The 20,209-nt window shown below is 40.5% G+C and overlaps 1 protein-coding gene across 5 annotated transcripts in view; it reads right to left on the bottom strand.

Annotated features, from left to right (window-relative positions):
• Window positions 1–20,209, bottom strand: part of CDK6 (cyclin dependent kinase 6) — a 143,290-nt gene that overhangs the window by 96,004 nt on the left and 27,077 nt on the right. For all 5 annotated transcript variants that reach the window (XM_061585901.1, XM_061585899.1, XM_061585900.1 and 2 more), the window contains one exon: window positions 2,743–2,878. In XM_061585901.1, coding sequence (XP_061441885.1) covers window positions 2,743–2,878 — 136 coding nt within the window. The remainder of the gene's footprint in view (window positions 1–2,742; window positions 2,879–20,209) is intronic.

The following is a 20,209-nucleotide window of genomic DNA, read 5'->3' as shown; positions in this document are numbered from 1 at the left end:
ATAACCAGGCCTGAACCCAGACTGGGATGGGTCAAGAAAATATTATTTCCCTCATTATTCATCCTACAAATCTGTGTCAAATATTATTATTATTATTATTATTATTAATTTTAAAGCCTTTTTATTGGTCAATTGGTCAATGTCATATGATGGTAAAGACAGCCTTTTGTGTTTCAAATTGAAGGTTGTGTTCTATTTCTATTTTGGTTGCATTAACAGTTGAATCTGAAGCTTCAGTTTGATGTAAAATCAGACTGATTACAATATGTTGCTACTTCAGCAATGACTCTGTTAGAAAAAAGAGGATGCATGTTTTCAGCCTGCTATGTTTAAACCACTTTATTTAAGGCAAGGTGGGCATGGTCAAAAACATAGAGCACACCTAGAATTTTGTTAGTTTTTTTAGTGTAAATTTTTCAAGGTGTTGCTGTACTTCACATATTCACAGAAATAGAAACAAAAGAAAATGATTTCCTATAGGAAACTGCACTAAAATTGCAAAGTAAATCAGGAATATTTAAAGTGACCATCTGAACTATATCAACTGTCTTAATAATGTTGCTTCCTCCCTGCTAAAACAAGATCAGCACAGCACATGTCTTCTTTCTATTATTTGGGATGATTGCAGGTGTTGCCACCACTCACCATATGCTCAGAAGCACATGTTACCAAATTCTTCCAAGCTACACAGGAAGTGCATTTCCAAAAGGAAAACAATGTGAACAGTATCATTACTTTTCAGTGTTTCCCCCACCTTTTTATTTTATAGCAGGCACATGTAGCCTCACACCCAAATTTAAACCAAAGCTGTCCCTGGTCATATATATCCACACCAGGCCTTTATTTCACTTTGGACAGTCATAGCTTCTCTCAAAGAATCCTGGGAAGTGTAGTTAATGAAGGGTGCTGAGAGTTGCTAGGAGACGCCCTGTTCCCCTCACAGACCTTCAACCAGAGTGGCTGTTAAACCAGTCTGGCCACTGGAGCTCTGTCAGTGGAATAGGAGTCTCCTCTCAGCACCCTTCACAAACTACACTTCCCAGGATTATCTGGGGGAAGCCATGACTGTCTCACGTGAAATCAAAGTCTGGTATGGGTGTGGCTTCTGATTAGGCAAGCCAAGCAGCTGTGAGTCTGGCTTTTAGAACACTGACAGTTGGTTCTTACTGAGCATGCCCGACACTATCATTCAGTTCAATGCAGAATTTAAATTAATTAAAAACCAGCCAGGCATTTTTTTAACTTTTAAACTGCAGAAGATGAAGGTCACAGTATGGGGCAAGGATAATAGGATTACAAGTACTCTGTGAACATGGCTGATTCTTAATTAATTTCAACAGATTATGAGAACTCAGACAGAAAGAAGTCCAAAAGGGGCTGGGGTTTTTCTCTCTCTCTTTTTAGACTTTGAACTCTCGATTCTCTCTGACTGTTTTGTGTCTTAGAGGATTGTTAAGCAAGCGTTTCTGAGTTCAGGACTATAAGTTTTGTAAGGTTTTGTTTTGAAATGAGCTTATGGGAAGCATCAGAATGAAATGGGGGGTATCTTCAATTTAACATTGCAGAATGTGAAAAATCCACACTGGCTATAGTATACAGCCACTCAGCTTGGGTTGCGTTTTATTTACACCTCATGAATCTGTTCTATGTTTTATTAATTTCAGCTGTCACTGACTTTTAGCTATCACCATCTCTTAATGGACTTATCAAAAACATATAAACAAGAGTCGTAGAAACATGCTAGTGGAATGGACTAAAATATGGTACAGGAATATTCTGGATAGCAAAGATTTGGCAAAATCATAAAAATACACAAAGCTATCTTATGTCAAGTCAGATCATTCTTCCATCTAGCTCACTAATGGCTACACAAGGGATAGCCAACAAGGCGCCCTCCAGACATTGTAGGACTACAATTCCCATCAGCCTCTGATGATGATACAAGTTGTAGCCCAACAAGATTTAGAGGGCAGCACTTTGGCTACCCTGAATTGGCTGGCAGCAGTTTTCCAGAGCAGCTCTCTGTCCAGACCAACTTGGAGATGCCACTGAACTCGGGGATTTCTGCACATAAAACATGACCTTTACCATTGAGCTATGGTCCCTTATCTTTTAGAGGCTAAAAATAAATATTAATGGCCTGTTCAGATGTACACCATGGTTTGTCGGTATGAAGACAAGTGATGGCAAGTCTCAGGTTCACAGACTCTTTTCTCTCCTTTCTCTGTAGGTCAGAGGTAAAACATCTGCTTTCCATGCAGATGGTTTTCTCAGATTCAATCATTGGAATCTCCAGGCAGGGCTGGGAGAGACCCCATCTGAAACCTTGGAAAGCTGCTAGCGGTCAGTGTAGACAATATTGAACTAGATGGACCAGTGGTCTGATTCAGTATAAAGCAGTGTCCCATGATTTTATGGTCCCCGCCTTCTATGCACAAGTGGTGGGGACTAGAAGCTTCCGATTCTGGTTTACAACAAATTAGTTGGTCATTTCACCTGAATACCACAAACTGTGGTTTGTTCAAACCGTTTATTCCCAAACCAGGAGCTGAAACTATGAAGAACATTTTTATAATGAACTATAAAAAAGAACTAGTGCGTCTGAATTTGAGACAGGGTAATTAGCTGAATCTCCTCTAAATCAGACAGCAGTTTTCCTGAAAATGTTTTCCACTGTATGTCTGTCTTTAGCATATTATTTCATAAAATTATGTACAAACCTCCCCTACCCTTCTTTGATACCTTTATAGTTTCGCTAGGAACACCAGGCTCTGGAACTTTGTTCAAATAAGTGGTCAAGTCTTGATCAACATGTTCAAACACCAGTGTTAGTTTTGTCTCTCGGTCTGTTCGGGATGCTGTGCATACATCGAACAACCTAAGAAAGAGGAAAAACAGAAATACTACTTAAGTGGGGGGGGGGGGAAACCAGCCAAGGAGACATTTGAAATAACTTCAAATTACATACCTCCATTCATTATGAAACATGAACTGCAGAAAGATCCTGCTGAATTCAGGTATAGAACACACAGTTCATCAGGTGACAACAGATTGAGTCAGCCAAAAAACCCCAAATCTGTAAGTTGTTTTCCATACAATGGCAAAGGGGAGGACAAACTAGCCCTATCTATTGGTCAGTGGATGAGCTGTTCCATTCCTTGCTTCCTTTTGTTCCTTGTCTATTATGTTACTGTTTGGAGGCAGTATCAGAAGTGGGGAGAACACTGTTGCACATAAAAGATTTCACTGAAATGCATGGGACCTTCTTTGGCAATGCAAAGTGCAGGCCCAGGCCCCTCAGGCCCCGAGCTGGGGGCATAGGGATAAAATCCCCTGCCCCCTGCACTGGCTATTTGTAAAGACAAACAAATCTGCAGTTATGGGCGATCCTGAGAAGTGCCTAAGGACATTCTATGGATCAGGAATGGAGAACCTGTGGCCTTCCAGATGTTGCTGAACTTGAACTCCCATCATCCCTGGCCAATGGCTGCACTGGTTGGGGCTGATGGGAGTTGGGAGTACAACAGCCTCTGGAGGGCCACAGGCAGTTGAGGGCAAATGGGGCACTGCCCCACCAACCTTAGTCTGTCCTCAGCCAGTCCCCACCTGCTTACCTTCTTACTTACAACAAGTACGGGTGGTGGCACTGCCTGACAACTTCCATCTCCTTAGTCTCAATGTTGCCCCTAGTAGAATTCAACAGGGAGGCAGATGGGGGCAAAACTAGGATTAGTTGGCTCTGCCTGTTATTGGCTCTGGCTCGTCTATCTAATGTTGGTCTTCCTGCCTTCCACCCCACAAGTACGAATGTATACCAGCCGCCACTGGCCACAGGTTTCCCAGCCCTGCTCCAGACTGTGACTCAATTTGCATGTGAAAAAAGAAGAAGCAAGAAGTTAAAAAAAGTTAGACAAACAAATGTACTGGCCTAGATCCTAAGTTGCTCTGCTGTTTATGTAAGGCTGTTTTTGCCAACCTGGTACCCTCCAGATGTTTTCAGCTTTGCTGTTTGGGGTTGATGGGAGTTATTGTTCAAAACATCTGGAGGGAATGGGCAATTTCCAATGGCATATCCTACACTAGTCCCAGCCTGCCAGGAGCAGATTACTGGAGATCACGGGAACGTTTTGAGGGAAGGGGGATCTGAAAAAGCCCTGCTCCTCGAGGGCAACCTCTGTTAGTTCACAGAAGGAAAGTTAGAATTCAAGCTAATTGGTAGTTAATTGGTGGCGGCAGATTTTAATATGAAATATATAGAGCCCTTTCAGTTTAAACACTTGCCTACTGCAGTTATGGATGTCCTGAATTGCAGTCAGAACTTTGTGACATTAAAATAGAACATGCTTTTCTTTATCCACACCCAGTAAAAAATAATCTGCAGCTTACCTGTGACAATGCACAACTCCTTCACTTTACTATTAGCATCTTGAATTTACAACCATACACTGATCAAATTATTTCCTTTCCAATGTGTAGTAAAGGCCATTTAACTTCTCAGTTAAACTATATAAACTGGGATCAAATCATAGTAATTCAGTGAAACTTTACGGTATAAGAACATAAGAAGAGTTCTGTGAAATCAGACCAGAGACCTATCTAGTCCTGCATGCTGTTCTCATAGTGACCAATCAGATGCCTATGGGAATTCTGCAAGCAGGACACAGGCACAGTAACTTGTGTGATCCGCAATACCTGGTATTCAGAGGCAAATTCCTCTGATACTGGAGGATGTACATAGCCATCATGACTAGTAACCTTTGATAGCCTTTTCCTCCATAAATGTGACTAATCCCCTTTTAAAACCATCTAAACTGGCGGCTTCTCTACTTAGGAATATCCTTTTGTGGGAGTATCCTAATGTATCTTCAGTATCCTATTGTGAAGAGTCAGCTGAATCCTATTGCTCAGTTTCCAACGGGCTTCCTTTTCATGAAAGATTAATAAGAAAATAGTTTAAAAATGCTGTATTTGAACTACAGACAAAGAAGAATCTACTGCTTTAAAATGATCTTAGGCCCTTTGGGACTTGTAGAATTGTACATGTACAAATATGGATGGATGATCGGATGAGAAAGAATGGCTCAATGGTTTTATCTTTCAACTTGTGGCACACTCCCACTTGTGTTTCCCAGCATGAAGTATTCTGAAGTATTCTGAGGCATAGTGCCTGTGATCCTGTAGGTAGAATAGAGCGATTATTGACTATTAGCCATTGATAGCCTTATCCTCCATGAATTTGTCTAATCCCCTTTTAAAGCCACCCAAGATGGCAGCCATCACTACATCTTGTGGGAGATAATTCCATAGTTTTATTATGTGCTGGTGAAGAAGTGCTTCCTTTTATCTATCCTGAATCTTCCAACATTCAGTTTCAATGAATGACCCCAGGTTTCAATATTATGAGATCGGAGAACAACGTCTCTCTACCTACTTTCTCCACTCCACGCATCATTTTATACACCTCTACCATGTCTCCCTTTACTCATTTTTTCCTAACTAAATAACTGCCTTTTGTAGCCTTTCCTAATAGGGGAGTTGTTGCTGCAACCCCTTGATCATTTTGCTTGCTCTTTTCTGCTCAGCTATTAGTGTGCTCAAATGGGAAGTGAGGGGTGTCAAAAAGTTTATCTCCATCAAGCCACCTAAGAATCAGAATCCAGTGAAACTAGTGAATTACCTTTTCAAGCTTGGTACACAGATGAACCTGCCCTAAACATGCACTCTTTCTAGGCTCCACTTTCAACTGCTTGCTACCCACTGTAATATCTCTCTTGAAGATACCATCTACCCCTTGTAAGTAAGTTGCACAATCTGTAATACCAGACAGGTCACAATGCAGTTAAGAAAAATACTGTGCCTTTGTCTAGAACTTTTTCATCTTCAAATATCAAAAGAAGTTTGCAAACTGGGTAAGCACTAATATCCCAAAGAACAAAGAGCTGAACCAACCTGTAAATGGAAGCACAGTAATCTTTCAGTTAAGATATTGATCTGCCATTTCAGAGATTACTTGGGCTAAGTAGAGAAGCCCCAATTAACCCAGAGCTGAATGGGGCTTGCACTAGCTTAAAACCTTCTGCCAAATTCATTTTCAGTTTAGGAAAATTGAAAGATGAATTCCTCAAGTACTTCTTACCTTGCAGGAGATAGAGAAATGGCAGAGAAAGAATTAAATAATGAATTTAAAGATCTGTTTTTTAAAGACAATGTACAATTATTATTGTACAGGTGCTGTTTTGTAATGTGGTATCTCCTAGAAAATCCAGTGGGAAAGGCTAGTTTTGAAGAGGGGTGCTGTTCAGGCAATTTAATGAACAACTGGAGCATATTCCCACCACATGTATTTAAAAAGTACATGTACAGGAGTTAAAAGCTTGTATAGAATAATGAAATTGAGCAGTAGTAGGCTCATCATATAAAGCTCAACCCTACACACAGAGAGATAAAGCCACTGACATACATCTACATATGCATCACTCAAATTCTAAAGAACCTAAGAATAGTTTTATATAACTCTGCCAATAGATCAAATATGACAATTTTAAACTATTTCTTATCAGTCTTTCATGTAACGAAAGCCTGTTGCAGACTCAACCAAAGGTTCAGCTGTGTTCTCAGAGTTGCATATTCCTAAATAGGCAAATTCACCAACTTTGACAGATCAAAATACAGTAGGGCCCCACTTACTGGCGCTTCGCATTCCGGCGTTCCGCTAATGCGGCGGTGGGAAATTCCCCATTTTAAAGCCATTTTTGCGATTTTGCAACATTTTCGCATGACACGCCCCATTATAGTCAGTGGGGTTCCACTTTACGGCGGGGGCCTGGTCCCTAACCCGCCGTATAAGCGGGGCCCTACTGTATGGTTAGACAAACTCATGGAAGAAAAGGCTATCAATGACTACTAGTCATGATAGCTATGTACTGCCTCCAGTATCAGAGGCAGTATGCCTCTCAACACTAGTTACTGGGGATTACAAGCAGGAGGGTGCAACTGGGCTCATGTCCTGATTCTGTATCCTATTGGCATCTGGCTGGTCACTGTGAGAACACAATGCTGGACCAGATGGGCCTTCAGTGTGATCCACTAGGGATCTTATATTTCTTTAGCTAAAGAATGTGGATGGACTGCCTCTGCATAGCAGGACCACTGTAGGCAAGTCATTAGTTAAGGTTAAACTCCCTGATATTTGACAGGGGTTTAATAATCTGCAATATATTTTATATAAATCATCTATCTTGGTACACAAACACAGAGGAGCCAGGCAGGTCTGAGATCTGAACGTAAACATTGGAAAATATTTCCAACAACTGTGTGATTCTGTTGAACAACATCTACTTAATTTTTAAACACCTTTTTTGCCAAGTATGTAATACATTGGCAAAGTTACTCTTTCACCTAACACAGTATTTTTAAAAAGATTCCACTGTGTAGAATGTGAACATCATCAATATTCTGCACATTTCTTTTAGAAGGCAATAAAATACTTATGGCTGCCAGGCCTCTAGCTCCTAACTGTATAGAGTTTTACACCTCTTGCTCCTAACTGTATAAAGCTGTTAATTTTTGGGGTGGCAGTATTCTTTTCATTTTTTTATTATATATTCTGTTATATAATCTTGCCATGAACTGCTTTGGGCAATACTAAATTGGAAATGTGGTATAAAGTAGACAATAAATAAATTAAACTACAAGGTATTTTAACATCTAGCGCCCAAGTCACTTGGTTTGAGATTATTATTCCACCTGTGTGAATGACAAGAAAGTGCAGGATGATTAATTCTGGCCAAGTTTTTGTGGCTGGGTTCTTTTAGTGACTGATTTTCCCTGCTGTCAAATCGACTGTTTTGAGTACTCATTTCAGAATCTGGGTAGGCAGGACAGGCTAAAAAATCCTAGGGTACAATTCACCAGGGTGCTAGGGTGCTCTCCAGTGCAAGAGAGCACTGTTAAAGTGTAGTACATCAGTGAGGCTTGCATGAGATAATTCCCGGGGTAGATTTGTATGCACACAACAAACAAATATGGAACTGCACTCAGGGGTGCTCAAAAGCTTAGCTAAAAAGCTAACGGTTACTCCAAATGTCTATTTGACTTAACGGAAAGTGTGCAGAGAAACTTGTTCAATGTAATTTACTTATTTTGTTACATTTTTAGTCCACTGTTCCTTCTGTCAGAGTTCAGGGTGGCACAGAGCAAGACAAATAACACCCAATTAAAATCTTTTTAAAGCCATCACATAGAGTATTTAAAAGCAGTAAAAACACACTATGCATAATTCAGCAGAAAGACATAATAAGCCATTATTCCCAATCACCTTCCTCAAAGGCTTGGATGAACAAATTCACTGTCAGCAGAAAGAACACTGGGGTGGGAGGTGGGGGTGGGACAACCACAACTCTGTGGTGAGGGAATTCTATAACTGATGTGCTTCCATAGAAAAAGAGACCAGAGGGGCCATGCTACTAGGTGGTAGAATGATGGCAACCACAATTTGTTCATATATTCCAAGAGGCACTATGACAGTACTGTAGCTTGAATCATGATTTATAAGAACATAAGAAGAACCTGCTGGATCAGGTTAATGGTCCACATAATCCAGCATCCTCTCATAGCGGCCAACCAGATGCCTGCAGTAAACCCCCAATCAGAACCTGTGCACAAGAGCACTCTCACCTCTTGTGGTTTGCAGCAACTGGCATTCAGAAGCATACCGCCTCCAACCATGGAGGTAGAACACAGCCATCATGGCTAGTAGAATATACAAAGATATCGTAATTACGCATTTTAAAAAATGAATAATTATGCATGCTCCTTTCATTATATTAAACATTTTGTGGACAGGTATTATCAGGGTTTTTTAAACACTTTTTTCTATTTTATTTTTAAAAGTTTTTCACTGCACTGTATAATTTCTTTTTTTAAATGTTTCTATCTGCCTTGATGCTTTGGGATAGGACTTGTAAAAAATCCAAATAATTCAATGATTGCCTTAAAAATGCCATTCAAAGCTGCCTGTACATTAATCTGTTGGATTAACTTTAGTCAATTCAAAGTGTAATGTTTGGCCACCACAAGAGGACTGTTATGATTATGCATACTGAATCCACATAAAGGTTGAAGCAGAATCGTGCCCAATGGCACCCAGTAAATGCATGTTCCCTAAATGCGTTCACATTAACTTCTGAAAGATTTTACATACATACATAAAGCATGGTCCCCAATTGTGTATGTACAGAGCCTATGCATCTGTAGTTTGTACATGTACAGGCTCTTCTAACAGTGATGTTAAAACAGTCATGTGTTGGCAGGAGTGGCCAGTAGTTGTGATACCACTTCCCTAGCACATGCATTCTGTGTACCAGATAGTCCTACAGTCTCTCTCTGTTCAAGACAAAGGAATGCACAACTGCAGAGCTCCTGAATATGTTTTCCTAACAAAGCACTTATGTGGAGCTCAAAGACCCTTGGTAGGGATACCTAATGTTCCACAACCCAGATAAAATTATGTGATTTGTTTTAATACCATGTAAGCTGCAACCATAGGCCCACTTTCTCAGAAGTACGATCTGGGTCAATGCTGAACAATGTGGACCAGACTGTTAATATGATCAAATTCAACAAGAGCAAATTCATTTAAATCCAAGCACTTAAGCCCAACCAGTAGGTAGATTGCACGTCAAAACAATAAAATATTGGTGCTGTAACAGAATTCATTTTAACATTAATTCCCTTTCCAATGAAACTGTAGGGCTAGGATCTTTTAACACAATGCCCTCTCCAAATTACTCTTGCTATGATTCTTTGAGGAACACCACAACAGTTAAACAGTTATAACACTGCAATAAGTATACCCTGAGTCCACACTTCTGAAATAATAGTGACAAGCACAGTTTGACAATATTCAATACTTGGAAGGCAGAAAACTAAAGAAATTACCCTTTATACCCTTCTGTCCCTATTTGATCATAAATAACTATCCACAATTCCAGCCATAAATGCTATCTAAACTAAGCACCTTTAAGTAGAACTTGTATTAGGCCTTGATACTATAAAACAACTTCTAGCAATGTCTCTGCCAAATATTCCTGGAAGAAGCAGACAAGAGACCATGTGAAACTCCTTCTTGCTTGGGATAAGAGTTCTTTATTATAAACTGTATCCTTTTTACATCCACTGTGAAAATCATACAGATGTGTTTCCATAACAGTTGCCTACTGTATTAAGAATAAAGAGTTACTCCACCCCATCCCTGCCCCACACCCGACCATTTTCTGTTTATTATTTCTTTGTAACAAGCTAGAGCATGTGGAAAACTTATTTTAAAAGGTTACATTATGTGCAGATATAATGAAAGTGCAGTGCATCTCAGTTAATGCACAATTTACCTATTGTATGCTCTGTACATACAACCCATTGTATGTTTTCATTCTTTACAATGATTAAGGGTGATAAAGGCAAGAGAAACACCAAGGAGAAATGTAGGTGCAGGTTTCCAGCTGCAGTCCCGCTTCTCCTCTCTCCTTCCACCTGCCCCTTTGCCATGCGGTCCCAAGGTATGGTCTGAAGGCACATGAGGCCATCACCTTGCTGAAGCTAAGCAGGTCTGGGTCTGGCCAGTGTCTGGATGGGAGACCGCCTGGGAACCACATGTATGCTGCCTTGGGTTCCTTTATGAAAGAAAGGTGGGGTACACATGTGATAAAATAATAAAATAAAAATGTAATAAAAATAAAATATATAAAGTATATAAAATTTCCTTTGGATCCAGGAGGTTCTTGGGCGGTGACAAGGAATCAGCAAAGGTCCATTTGCCAATATGTGGACAAGTCACCACCTATGGTCTCAAATTGTTAGGGACTTAAAAGAGCTATGAAGAAGAAAAAACAGGCCTGTGCAAAAATGCACACAACCTCCTCCAAAACTGGCTCAACGGGTGGGGCAGAGCTGCTATGCTAGCTTCCTAGCAGGCAGGTCACTGTTGCTTACCAGGAGGGAGAGGCAGAGGGAACCTGGTGTGGTGCAAATGCACTGGTGGAGCCAATCTGGTGCTCTGGCCAATGTTTTTGCACTGTGCTGTGCTCCCTGCTCCTCTCCTTTCTGTTAAGCTGGAGAACTAGCATAGCAGCTCCACTGCACCTGGCAAGCTGCTCCTGGCCTTTTCTTTCTCTCTCGTTTCTAAACTTCATTTGGCATAGGTGGCTGTTTTTGACACAACAACACTGTGTCATGTTACTACTGCCACTCTGGGCTCCTACTGGGGGGAAGGGCGGGATATAAATCTAATAAATAAATAAATAAAATAATACTGTGCTAAAACAATATCCTGGGAACTGATCTGCAAGTCCAGAGAAAGTCATATCATACAGAGGTCTTGAGACTGAACCAATTCAGACTGCAGATGGGGGGCTGGATGTTTGAATATTCCTCCATGTTTAAACAAACAAACAAACAAATCCAAACCTCCCTGCATATAGAAAACAAACACATTAGTAATAAGTCTGGGATAGTTATTTTTCCATAGTTAAGGAAACTCTGATGTGGTCGAACATTTAAATGCGCAACATCTCACAGCATAGCAGGAACTCTGTACTATGGGATTTTTATGAATGTGCAGAACAGCCCTAAGTCAGTCCACACATGTACATTCATCACCCTAAATGCAGCATCAAGCAATGACTTGCATGTGTGAATGAACCATCACAGACTAATCACCCCACAGGAGTTTCAGATCACCCAGTGTCAACATTTCCAAATAGTATCACATTCACCCATTCAGCTGCCAGTCATCAAGTGCTGAATAATCAAATGATGAGACAGCAAGATGTGTGCATGCAGGTGTGAACCAGACCTGTGTGATAGCTCACAATGCTAACACACAGGTCATGACATTGCACTAGCAAAGACATTGTTATATTAGCATCCTGAATACTTGTTTGGTAGCAACCTGCTCAAAATATCAGGTCTTACAGTTTATACTTTTGTTTTATTCCTATGTCAGTGTACACAAAAAACAGTTCTTTTGAACTTGAAGTAAACAGTTCAGGATCAAGACCAACCCATTAAGGTCAGACTGGGCAAGCTTTCAGCACATAGCTTTGCCTTCAGGCATCTCTGACCCACAGCATCAAGTCCTCCTTCCCTGGTCCTCTTTGGAGGTGTCACTGTCTTCACTGCCAAATTCTACTGCGGTTTTGGGATGTAGACAACGTCTGGTAGGGAGTAGGCTGAAACACCAAACTAATTTTCACTTCCACAGCTTGTGCCCAAGAGTTATAAAAGCCAATGCCTCATTAACTCACCATGTCACCAGTCCTGTAAAAGGTCTCATTGTTAGGCACATTACTTCAAGGAAACAGCACCCGATAAGATGTTCTTTCCATCCCTCCCTTCTTGCTTTTTGAGTACATCTTTCTTGTTTCCAGACATGCCAGCCCTTCTTAATCATTTTTTGTCTGGTGGTGTCTTTCTTTCTGTCTTTCTGTTTAATAGTCTAAGGAGAAGCGTGCCTAGTGAGATGTCAATATTGCCAACACTTTTTCTTAGGGGGCAGGTTGACATATTGAAAGAAAAATAATTACAGGATCTAACCAGTACTCAAAATTCTTCTACTTTTTTGCTCAGCTGTCTTTTTCTATTGATCTGACACAAACTGTGAACTGAGGAGTGTTTGAGGAATTTGATCTTTGTAAATTCCTGTATGAAATGACTTGACCCATGCTCCTCAGATCAGAGGTTAATGAGTGGATCAAAAATTAGCTACCCACCAGATTTCACACTTCTTTGAATGTTGTGCAGTTCACAGCAGTTTAAACAAAGCACACATTTAAATACTTATTTTGAGAGAAAATATATAGTATGTACTTACTGAAATATGTTTGAAATATGCTTGAGAGAAAATGACTCAATGGGGCTTGCTTCCAGGAAATTGGTTATAGGATTGCAGCCCTAAATGCCTCTTTAAAAAATACGCAACCATTACATGCATGCCATGCACAGGCACACACGGCAAGAGGCAGTATTACAGTTTAAAGACACTTTCAAGCAAGGCCAAAGCATTAAAGGACAGTATGGTCTGAGGAGGGGTCTAGCCTGGTATGGTTTCAAGGTCCTATTTATTAATTTTTAAAAGTTGTATCCCATTTTTACCACCTAGGTGTCAAAGTGGCTTACAACATTAAAATGTATAACATACAGTATTGAAAACATAAATTAAGTCTCAAAAATGTAAAACCTCAAAAAAAATAAACAAAAAGACTAGGACGTTTTAAACAGCAGAGAAGCATTCTAGATCTGAAGGCCCCCCTAACCAAAACAGTTTTAACCAGCCATCCGAAACTCAGTGGGGGTGGTGCCTGTCTAACTTCCAGTGGGAGGGGGTTCCATAAAGTTGGGCCCAAAGGCATGACTCCTCATTGACACGAGTCATGCTTCTGGCCCATGGAACCACTAATATTGCTCCCCCAGATGATCACAGTGATTGAACTGGGATGTACAGAGTAAGGTGGTCCTTAAGGTATCCTGGGCTTAAGTTCTTGGTACACTTGTACACTTGAAGCTGGCCTGGTAGCAGACAGGAAGCCATTGCAGGTCTTTTAACACCGGTGTCATGTGTTGGTGATAGTCTGTTCCTATCACCAGTTCAGCTACAGCATTCTGCACTAGCTGAAGCTTCTGGACCAGACCCAAGAACAACCCTACATAGAGCACCTTGCACTAGGTGCTCTATGCACCTCCACTGTTGAGGTTACAAATGCATGAACTACAGTGGTCAGGTTATCCCTATCCAGGAATAGCTGTAGCTGACATACCAGCCCATCTTATCCCTCAGAGGGAGGAGGGCTGCCTGTGGGCTACGTGGGCGCAGGGAGAGGGGAAGAATCAGGCTAGAAAACAACCGGCTGGTCAGGTTGACTCTTCACAGGGATATCTGGAGCTGCTGGGGTTCAACTGTCGAAGTCCAGAGCTGGGGCGCCTTCTGAGTCCAACTCCCCGCTCGGCCCTTCACCGGCTCAACCATCTCACTCTAAGTCCTCCTCCGCTTCATTCTCGTCAGTCCACCTCCCTCCAGCAGGGCTCACAGCAGCATACTGATGACACCTTGCCTCAAACCCCTAATGACTGCTCCCAACAGCTTCATACAGATGTTTAATAGCACTGGGGATAAAATAACGTAACTGCCATAGGCCCAAGGAGCAATTTCCCAGTACTACTCTCTGGACATGATCCCGCAAGTAGGAATGGAACTGCTGTAACACACTAGAGTGTTATGACTACATTCAAAAAATATGAGTTTTGAAGTAGTGTTTCAATGAAGACAAAGACTTTGTGCTACACAGAAATTCTAGGAACCAAGCATAAGGCTCTACAAGGGACAGTGGGTGGAGTAATTTAAAAGCGCGATCCTATACACAGTTACTTAGAAGTAAGTCCCATTGAACTGAGTGGAATTTACTTCTGAGTAGGCACATCTCATTGCACTGAGAAAGCAGGAGACCCTTGGGTGGCTGAAAGTGGTAGAGCTGGAAGAGGGGAGAAAATGGGGCAAAACATGCATTGAAGAAGGGGTTTGATCTTTACAGATCAAATGATTCCAGGCTGGCACAGCAAACTATAAGGCTATTAGGCAAAGTCTTAAGTGCTCACACTTGGAAGGCACTTCAATTGATATCAACAAGCATTATATCCCATTTAGGATTGAGGTGACAAGCAAGTTTCATTGTATCTTAAATGAGAGCTTAATTTACATCTTGTTCCGAAAAGCTGTGGCTTAGTGATGTGATGAAATATTGCTTCATAAAAGGGTAGGGAGCAAAACCATGGCTGCTAACGAAAGGGTGTATCTAGACACAGAAATACAACTTTTGGATACATTTTGCACATAATCACTAACAATGCTCTGGAAAATGTAGAATGGATAAAACATATCTTTCATCGATACTGAAGTTTTTTTGTTTGTTTTTCTTATGGAAGTGCTAACCTACAGCAAGAAGAATATTTCATTTAATTTGTACAACAGAACCAAATAAGGTTGTTTCAAATGATGTGTCATGTCTAATATGATGAATATGCTGAAGACACAACTCTTTACCCTGGCCTTTGACACCAGAGAGTTATATTTTTAGAACCTATCCTATTCTTCTGATTGTAAATTGTTGTAACTAACTTTAAATATTGTAATTATATATTGGTGTAACCTGCCCTGGGACTTAATGGCAAAGGGTGGGTAAAAAATATAATAAAAACATAAATTAAGGTTTCTAACAAGGCTACAGCTGAAATAATGCTATCCTCCCATCTTTGTAATCCTGCAGTCAGATACAGTATTACTGGTTTTTTACAATTCCAAAATGCTTCTGAAGCACCATACTCAAATCACTTCTCCATTCTAATCACAGATTGGTTGTATATTATTTCCGCACCTTACCCCTCCCCCCAATTCATCTTTTATTTATTTTTATGGCACTTCCTAATTTCCCATAATCCACTTTGATCTCCTCCTTCATCTCTCTCTCTTTCTTTTTAATCTTTAAACCAGAAAGTTAGACAGCATATCTTTATCTGATCTAAAATTTCAAAAAATCAAATCAATCAGGGAATTCTCTGATAAGTTAATCATGAATATAGACAGAAAATAAACTGCTTTTTATTATTTATTTTTAAAAATAACATTTTGAAGTGACATTTCTGATGCAGTGCTTTTACAACCTGGCTATGCAACAAAAAGGGGGGAAAGGATATGAATTGAGGTATATATATCTTCACCCAATCTTTGATTTCAAAGTTTGAAGTGAAGCATTGCGAAGTATCACTTCGAACAGTCTCTTGCTGAAGCTTTAAAACTGATCTTAATTTGTTGGGATCCTCTACCTCTAGATATTAAATTTATTAACTTAAACCACTTCCATTGATTTTTGCATTAAAAGAACACTAAACAGGGGTTAGGCCATATTTAAATTAAAATAAAAACTCAACTGAAACCACTCCATCATTTAGTTCATTTGAGTCCCTTCCTGCAGTTTTCCCCAATATCTTATTACCAGTCAGTACTTTCCAAACTCCTACTGCCAAGCAAAAATGAAAACACTCTTAGTTAAGAAATGATTGAGGTGGCTTGCTGTAATCAAATTAAACCAGCCAAATGTTCCTTTCAAAGGTAACTGTCTACTCAGCAGCTGTATGCAAACTACAAGATCAAATGTAGAAAGGGAAAAAAAGATTCAGAATCCTAACTGCCCCCACCCCCACTTCCCATTTACACTACAGGTTTGTAGGGGAACAAAACCCATTAGAAGAGAACTGCATTCACACAACGCTTGGAGAAGAAATGTGCTAGTCTGGGAATTATTAAAGCTAACACTGCCAGTATATGGCATGATAATTCTGAAAGGGGAAATTCCTCAGAAATATTAAACAGCAACAGATACTTTGAGTCATTACCCAAGCAAGATTCATGTGTAGTTTCATCTGCATATGTGAAAGCTACCCAGTAGTTTGTGGCATTAAAAAACCCTTTACAAGTCTTTTCATTCTGTTTCATACTTTGTCTCTTTTTCAAAACTTGTACTAAGCAATACTGATGGTAGACCTTATAACGAGATTCAATTAAAATGAGAATGACTCATTTTATATTGTGCAAAAACAAACATGGGGAATGCTTACAACAATATGGGCACATCAAACTTATTTTCTTTTCCTATTGTTTTCCTTCAGCAGCCACACCTTCTCCAGGAATTGCTGAATTGTATTTTAAAGCTAAAAATGACTTTTTAAAACTGTGTAGCTTTTTGACCATAACCTACATGCACAGTTGGTTGTATTTTCCCAAATTAGTTGACACAGTTTTTTTGTGGAAACTCCAGAATCAATAAAATACAATGCCTTGCAAAAGGAATCAGACCCCTGACCAATGCTCTCATATTACTGAATTATAAATGGTACATTGTAGGCTTGTTCTGTGTGATATTTTATTTTGAAACACTGAAACTCAAAATCAAGGTGACATTGGTTCTATGTTGGAAAATGTTTGTAAAAAACATAAAAAACTGAAACATGTGGCTTGCATAAGTATTCAACCCCTATGCTGTGGAAGCTCCCAGTTTACACAAATGAAAGAAATTGCCCTATCGAGGACACAATTACTTTACCATTGGCCTCCACCTGTGAACCATTAAAGTTGTCACATTGTTAGGATAAAAATCCCACTGTTGAAGGATCATTGGTCAGGCTGTGGATCTGAAGGAAAATGAAGACCAAAGAGCATTCTACAGAAGTAAGAGATAATGTAATACAAATGTATAGATTAGGAAAAGGGTACAAAATAATATCCAAGTGTTTGGATATCCCAGCGAGCACAGTTGGATCAATAATCAGGAAGTGGAAGTTGCATCACACTGCCCAGGCACTGCAAAGAAAAGGCTGTGCCTCAAAACTCACAGCTCGAACAAGGAGATTTGTGAGAGAAGCCACAGAGAGGCCAACAATCACCTTGTAGGAGCTACAGAGTTCAGTGGCTGGGAGTGGAGTAATAGTGCACCAGTCAACCATATCAAGAGCTCTGCATAACACTGGCCTGTATGGGAAGGTGGCAAGAAAGAAGCCGCTACTCAAAAAGTACCATCTGAAAGAAAGTCTGGAGTTTGCCAGAAAGCATGAGAGTGCCCCAGCTGCCATGTGGGAAAAGGTTTTGTGGTCAGATGAAACCAAGATAGAGCTTTCTGGCCAAAACTCAAAGAGCTATGTGTGGCACAATCCTAACACTGCCCATGCCTTAAGACACACCATCCCTACAGTGAAGTATGGTGATGGTAGCAACATGCTGTGGGGATGCTTCATCAGCAGGCACTGGGCATCTTGTTAAAATTAAAGGAAGAATGGATGGACCAAATTACAGGGAAATACTACAAGAGAACCTGCTTCAGTCCACTAAAAAACTGAAGCTTGGGAGGAAATTCACTTTTCAGCAGGACAATGATCCCAAGCACAAGGCCAAAGCAACATTGGAGTGGCTCAAGATCAAAAAGGTGAATGTCCTACAGTGGCCCAGTCAAAGTCCTGATCTCAATCCCACTGAGAATCTGTGGTGCTCTTTGAAAATTGCGGTCCACAAGCAGCATCCAACCAACCTGAAGCAAATCTGCCAAGAAGAATGGGCCAAGATCCCTCCAACGCTGGGTGCAAAGCTGGAATATACCGACCCCAAAAGACTTAAGGCTGTTATTGCAGCGAAAGATGGCTCTTTACAATTATTGATTCTGAGTTTCAGTGTTTCAAAATAAAATATCATACAGAACAAAATTACAATGTACCATTTGTAATTCAGGAATATGAGAGCATTGGTCATGGGACCGATTACTTTTGCAAGGCACTGTATTTTACAAGAATAAAAGATCTACATGCAACCTTTATCGTATATTAGAAATAACTTCCCCTATGGTAGCTTCTTTATGACAATGACATAACATAGTACATCATACTGCAGTACTTCTACCCGCCATGGAAAATTTCTAGACCAGCTTTATCTGCTGTTGTTGCATAGTAACATAGGAAGCTGCCTTGTACCGATTCAGACCCATTGGTCCATCTAGCTCAGTACTGTCTACCTGGACTGGCAGCAACTCTCCAGAACTTCAGACAGGAGACATTCCCAATCCTACTTGGAGATGCTGGGGACTGAACCAGGATCTTCTGCAGTAGCTCTGCTACTGAGCTACAGCCTTTCTCCTAAGCTATGCCCCTGTTTGATGTGATGAGCCCATTAGGGCAACAGTGTGGAGACACAATATGGAGACCTTCTTAAGTGGCATGTTCACCCTTTCTACATTTGAATGTATATCTTATAATTGTCAATCTCATTTGAGTATCCATTTGGACATACAGGCTGCCTATATTAATAAATATGTTAAATTCAGGATTGATGGTTTATTTTTATTATTAATGTGAGGTGACAAGGTTTATTTTTCCTTTTTTGTTATATTTGAAAAATAAAACTTTCATTTTAAAAAAAGGGTGTCTTCATGACAATTGTAATATCTCAAATGATAAATGTAGGCAAAACCTCTGACTGGAACTGGAGTAATGTGTGGCCATTACTACTTTATAGGGTGGAGTCCCCCTCCCCTTTTTTTTAGTCTTAGGAGCCTATATATATATAACACACACACACACACACACACACACACACACACACACACAAACACACACGTGTGTGTTTCATTCAGATGGTGTCAGACTCCAGTACCCACCAGCCCCAACCAGAAATGCCAGTGATCAGGGATTATGAAAGCTGCAGTCCAACTGCATCTGGAGGCCACAGGTTCCCCATCCCTACCCAAAGGCCACTCTTATTGGTACTGGATAATAGGTGGTATTCCCAATGAAGCAAAAACCCTACTCCTTCCAGTCCATAGGCTCAACAAGCTCAGGAAAGCTGTAGGATTTTCTTTCAAGCACATCATCTACCAACTGCTACTCTCCCTGCCATTGAATTTGGTCTCCTGCTTAAATGGATTCTTTATATTAGCTTCCTAGGTTGCTTTTTAGTCCTAGCCATTCTGATGGAGATCTAGTTGATTGTCTCCTTCCCTTTTCTTTGTTCCTCCTCCCCATTATCTTACTGAGATTGTAAGTAGACTCTTGCCTATGCATGCTCATGACTAACCCTGTTATGCTGGGTAACAGGGTAAACTATTACTAAATTCCTTTATGCCAGTGTAATTTTGGCATTATGAATGTTGCATTGCAACAGTATTATGATCAGGTAGTGAATCATGCTCCGTAGCCAAGATGCCATCACCACAATGTGGCAACTCTGCCAGAGTAACAGCAATGATAGCAAGAAAAGGGTGTATGAGGCCAGGTTACTTGGCATCTATCCACCATCTAGGGCAGGGACTACCACCTATTCTAGCACAAAGGTGGCTCCAAGTCTATGGACAGCTGTTTCTCTGCATCTGTTACAATGCACACAGTCCCACTTTCAGTATGCCACTGCAAATGTCACTTTGCAAATGTTTCCAGAGGCTTGTTGTAAGCTGGACTCCTTGCATAATAGTGGATGCACATGACCAGCCTGCTATGTTCTGGGAGCCAGACCTTGCAGTGGCTTAGGGGGCAGACCTGGGCTGGGAGCCAGCATACACTGGATTTTGAAGCAGATGCCAAGATTTTCCTGTGGCTATCACATGCCTGGATGCTCATATGAAGCAGC

The sequence above is a fragment of the Rhineura floridana genome, chromosome 10, assembly GCF_030035675.1.
Source record: "Rhineura floridana isolate rRhiFlo1 chromosome 10, rRhiFlo1.hap2, whole genome shotgun sequence".
In the NCBI taxonomy this organism is placed as follows: domain Eukaryota; kingdom Metazoa; phylum Chordata; class Lepidosauria; order Squamata; family Rhineuridae; genus Rhineura; species Rhineura floridana.
The sequence above is the reverse complement of the archived record's forward strand: the minus strand, read 5'-3'. Positions and strand labels throughout refer to the sequence as shown.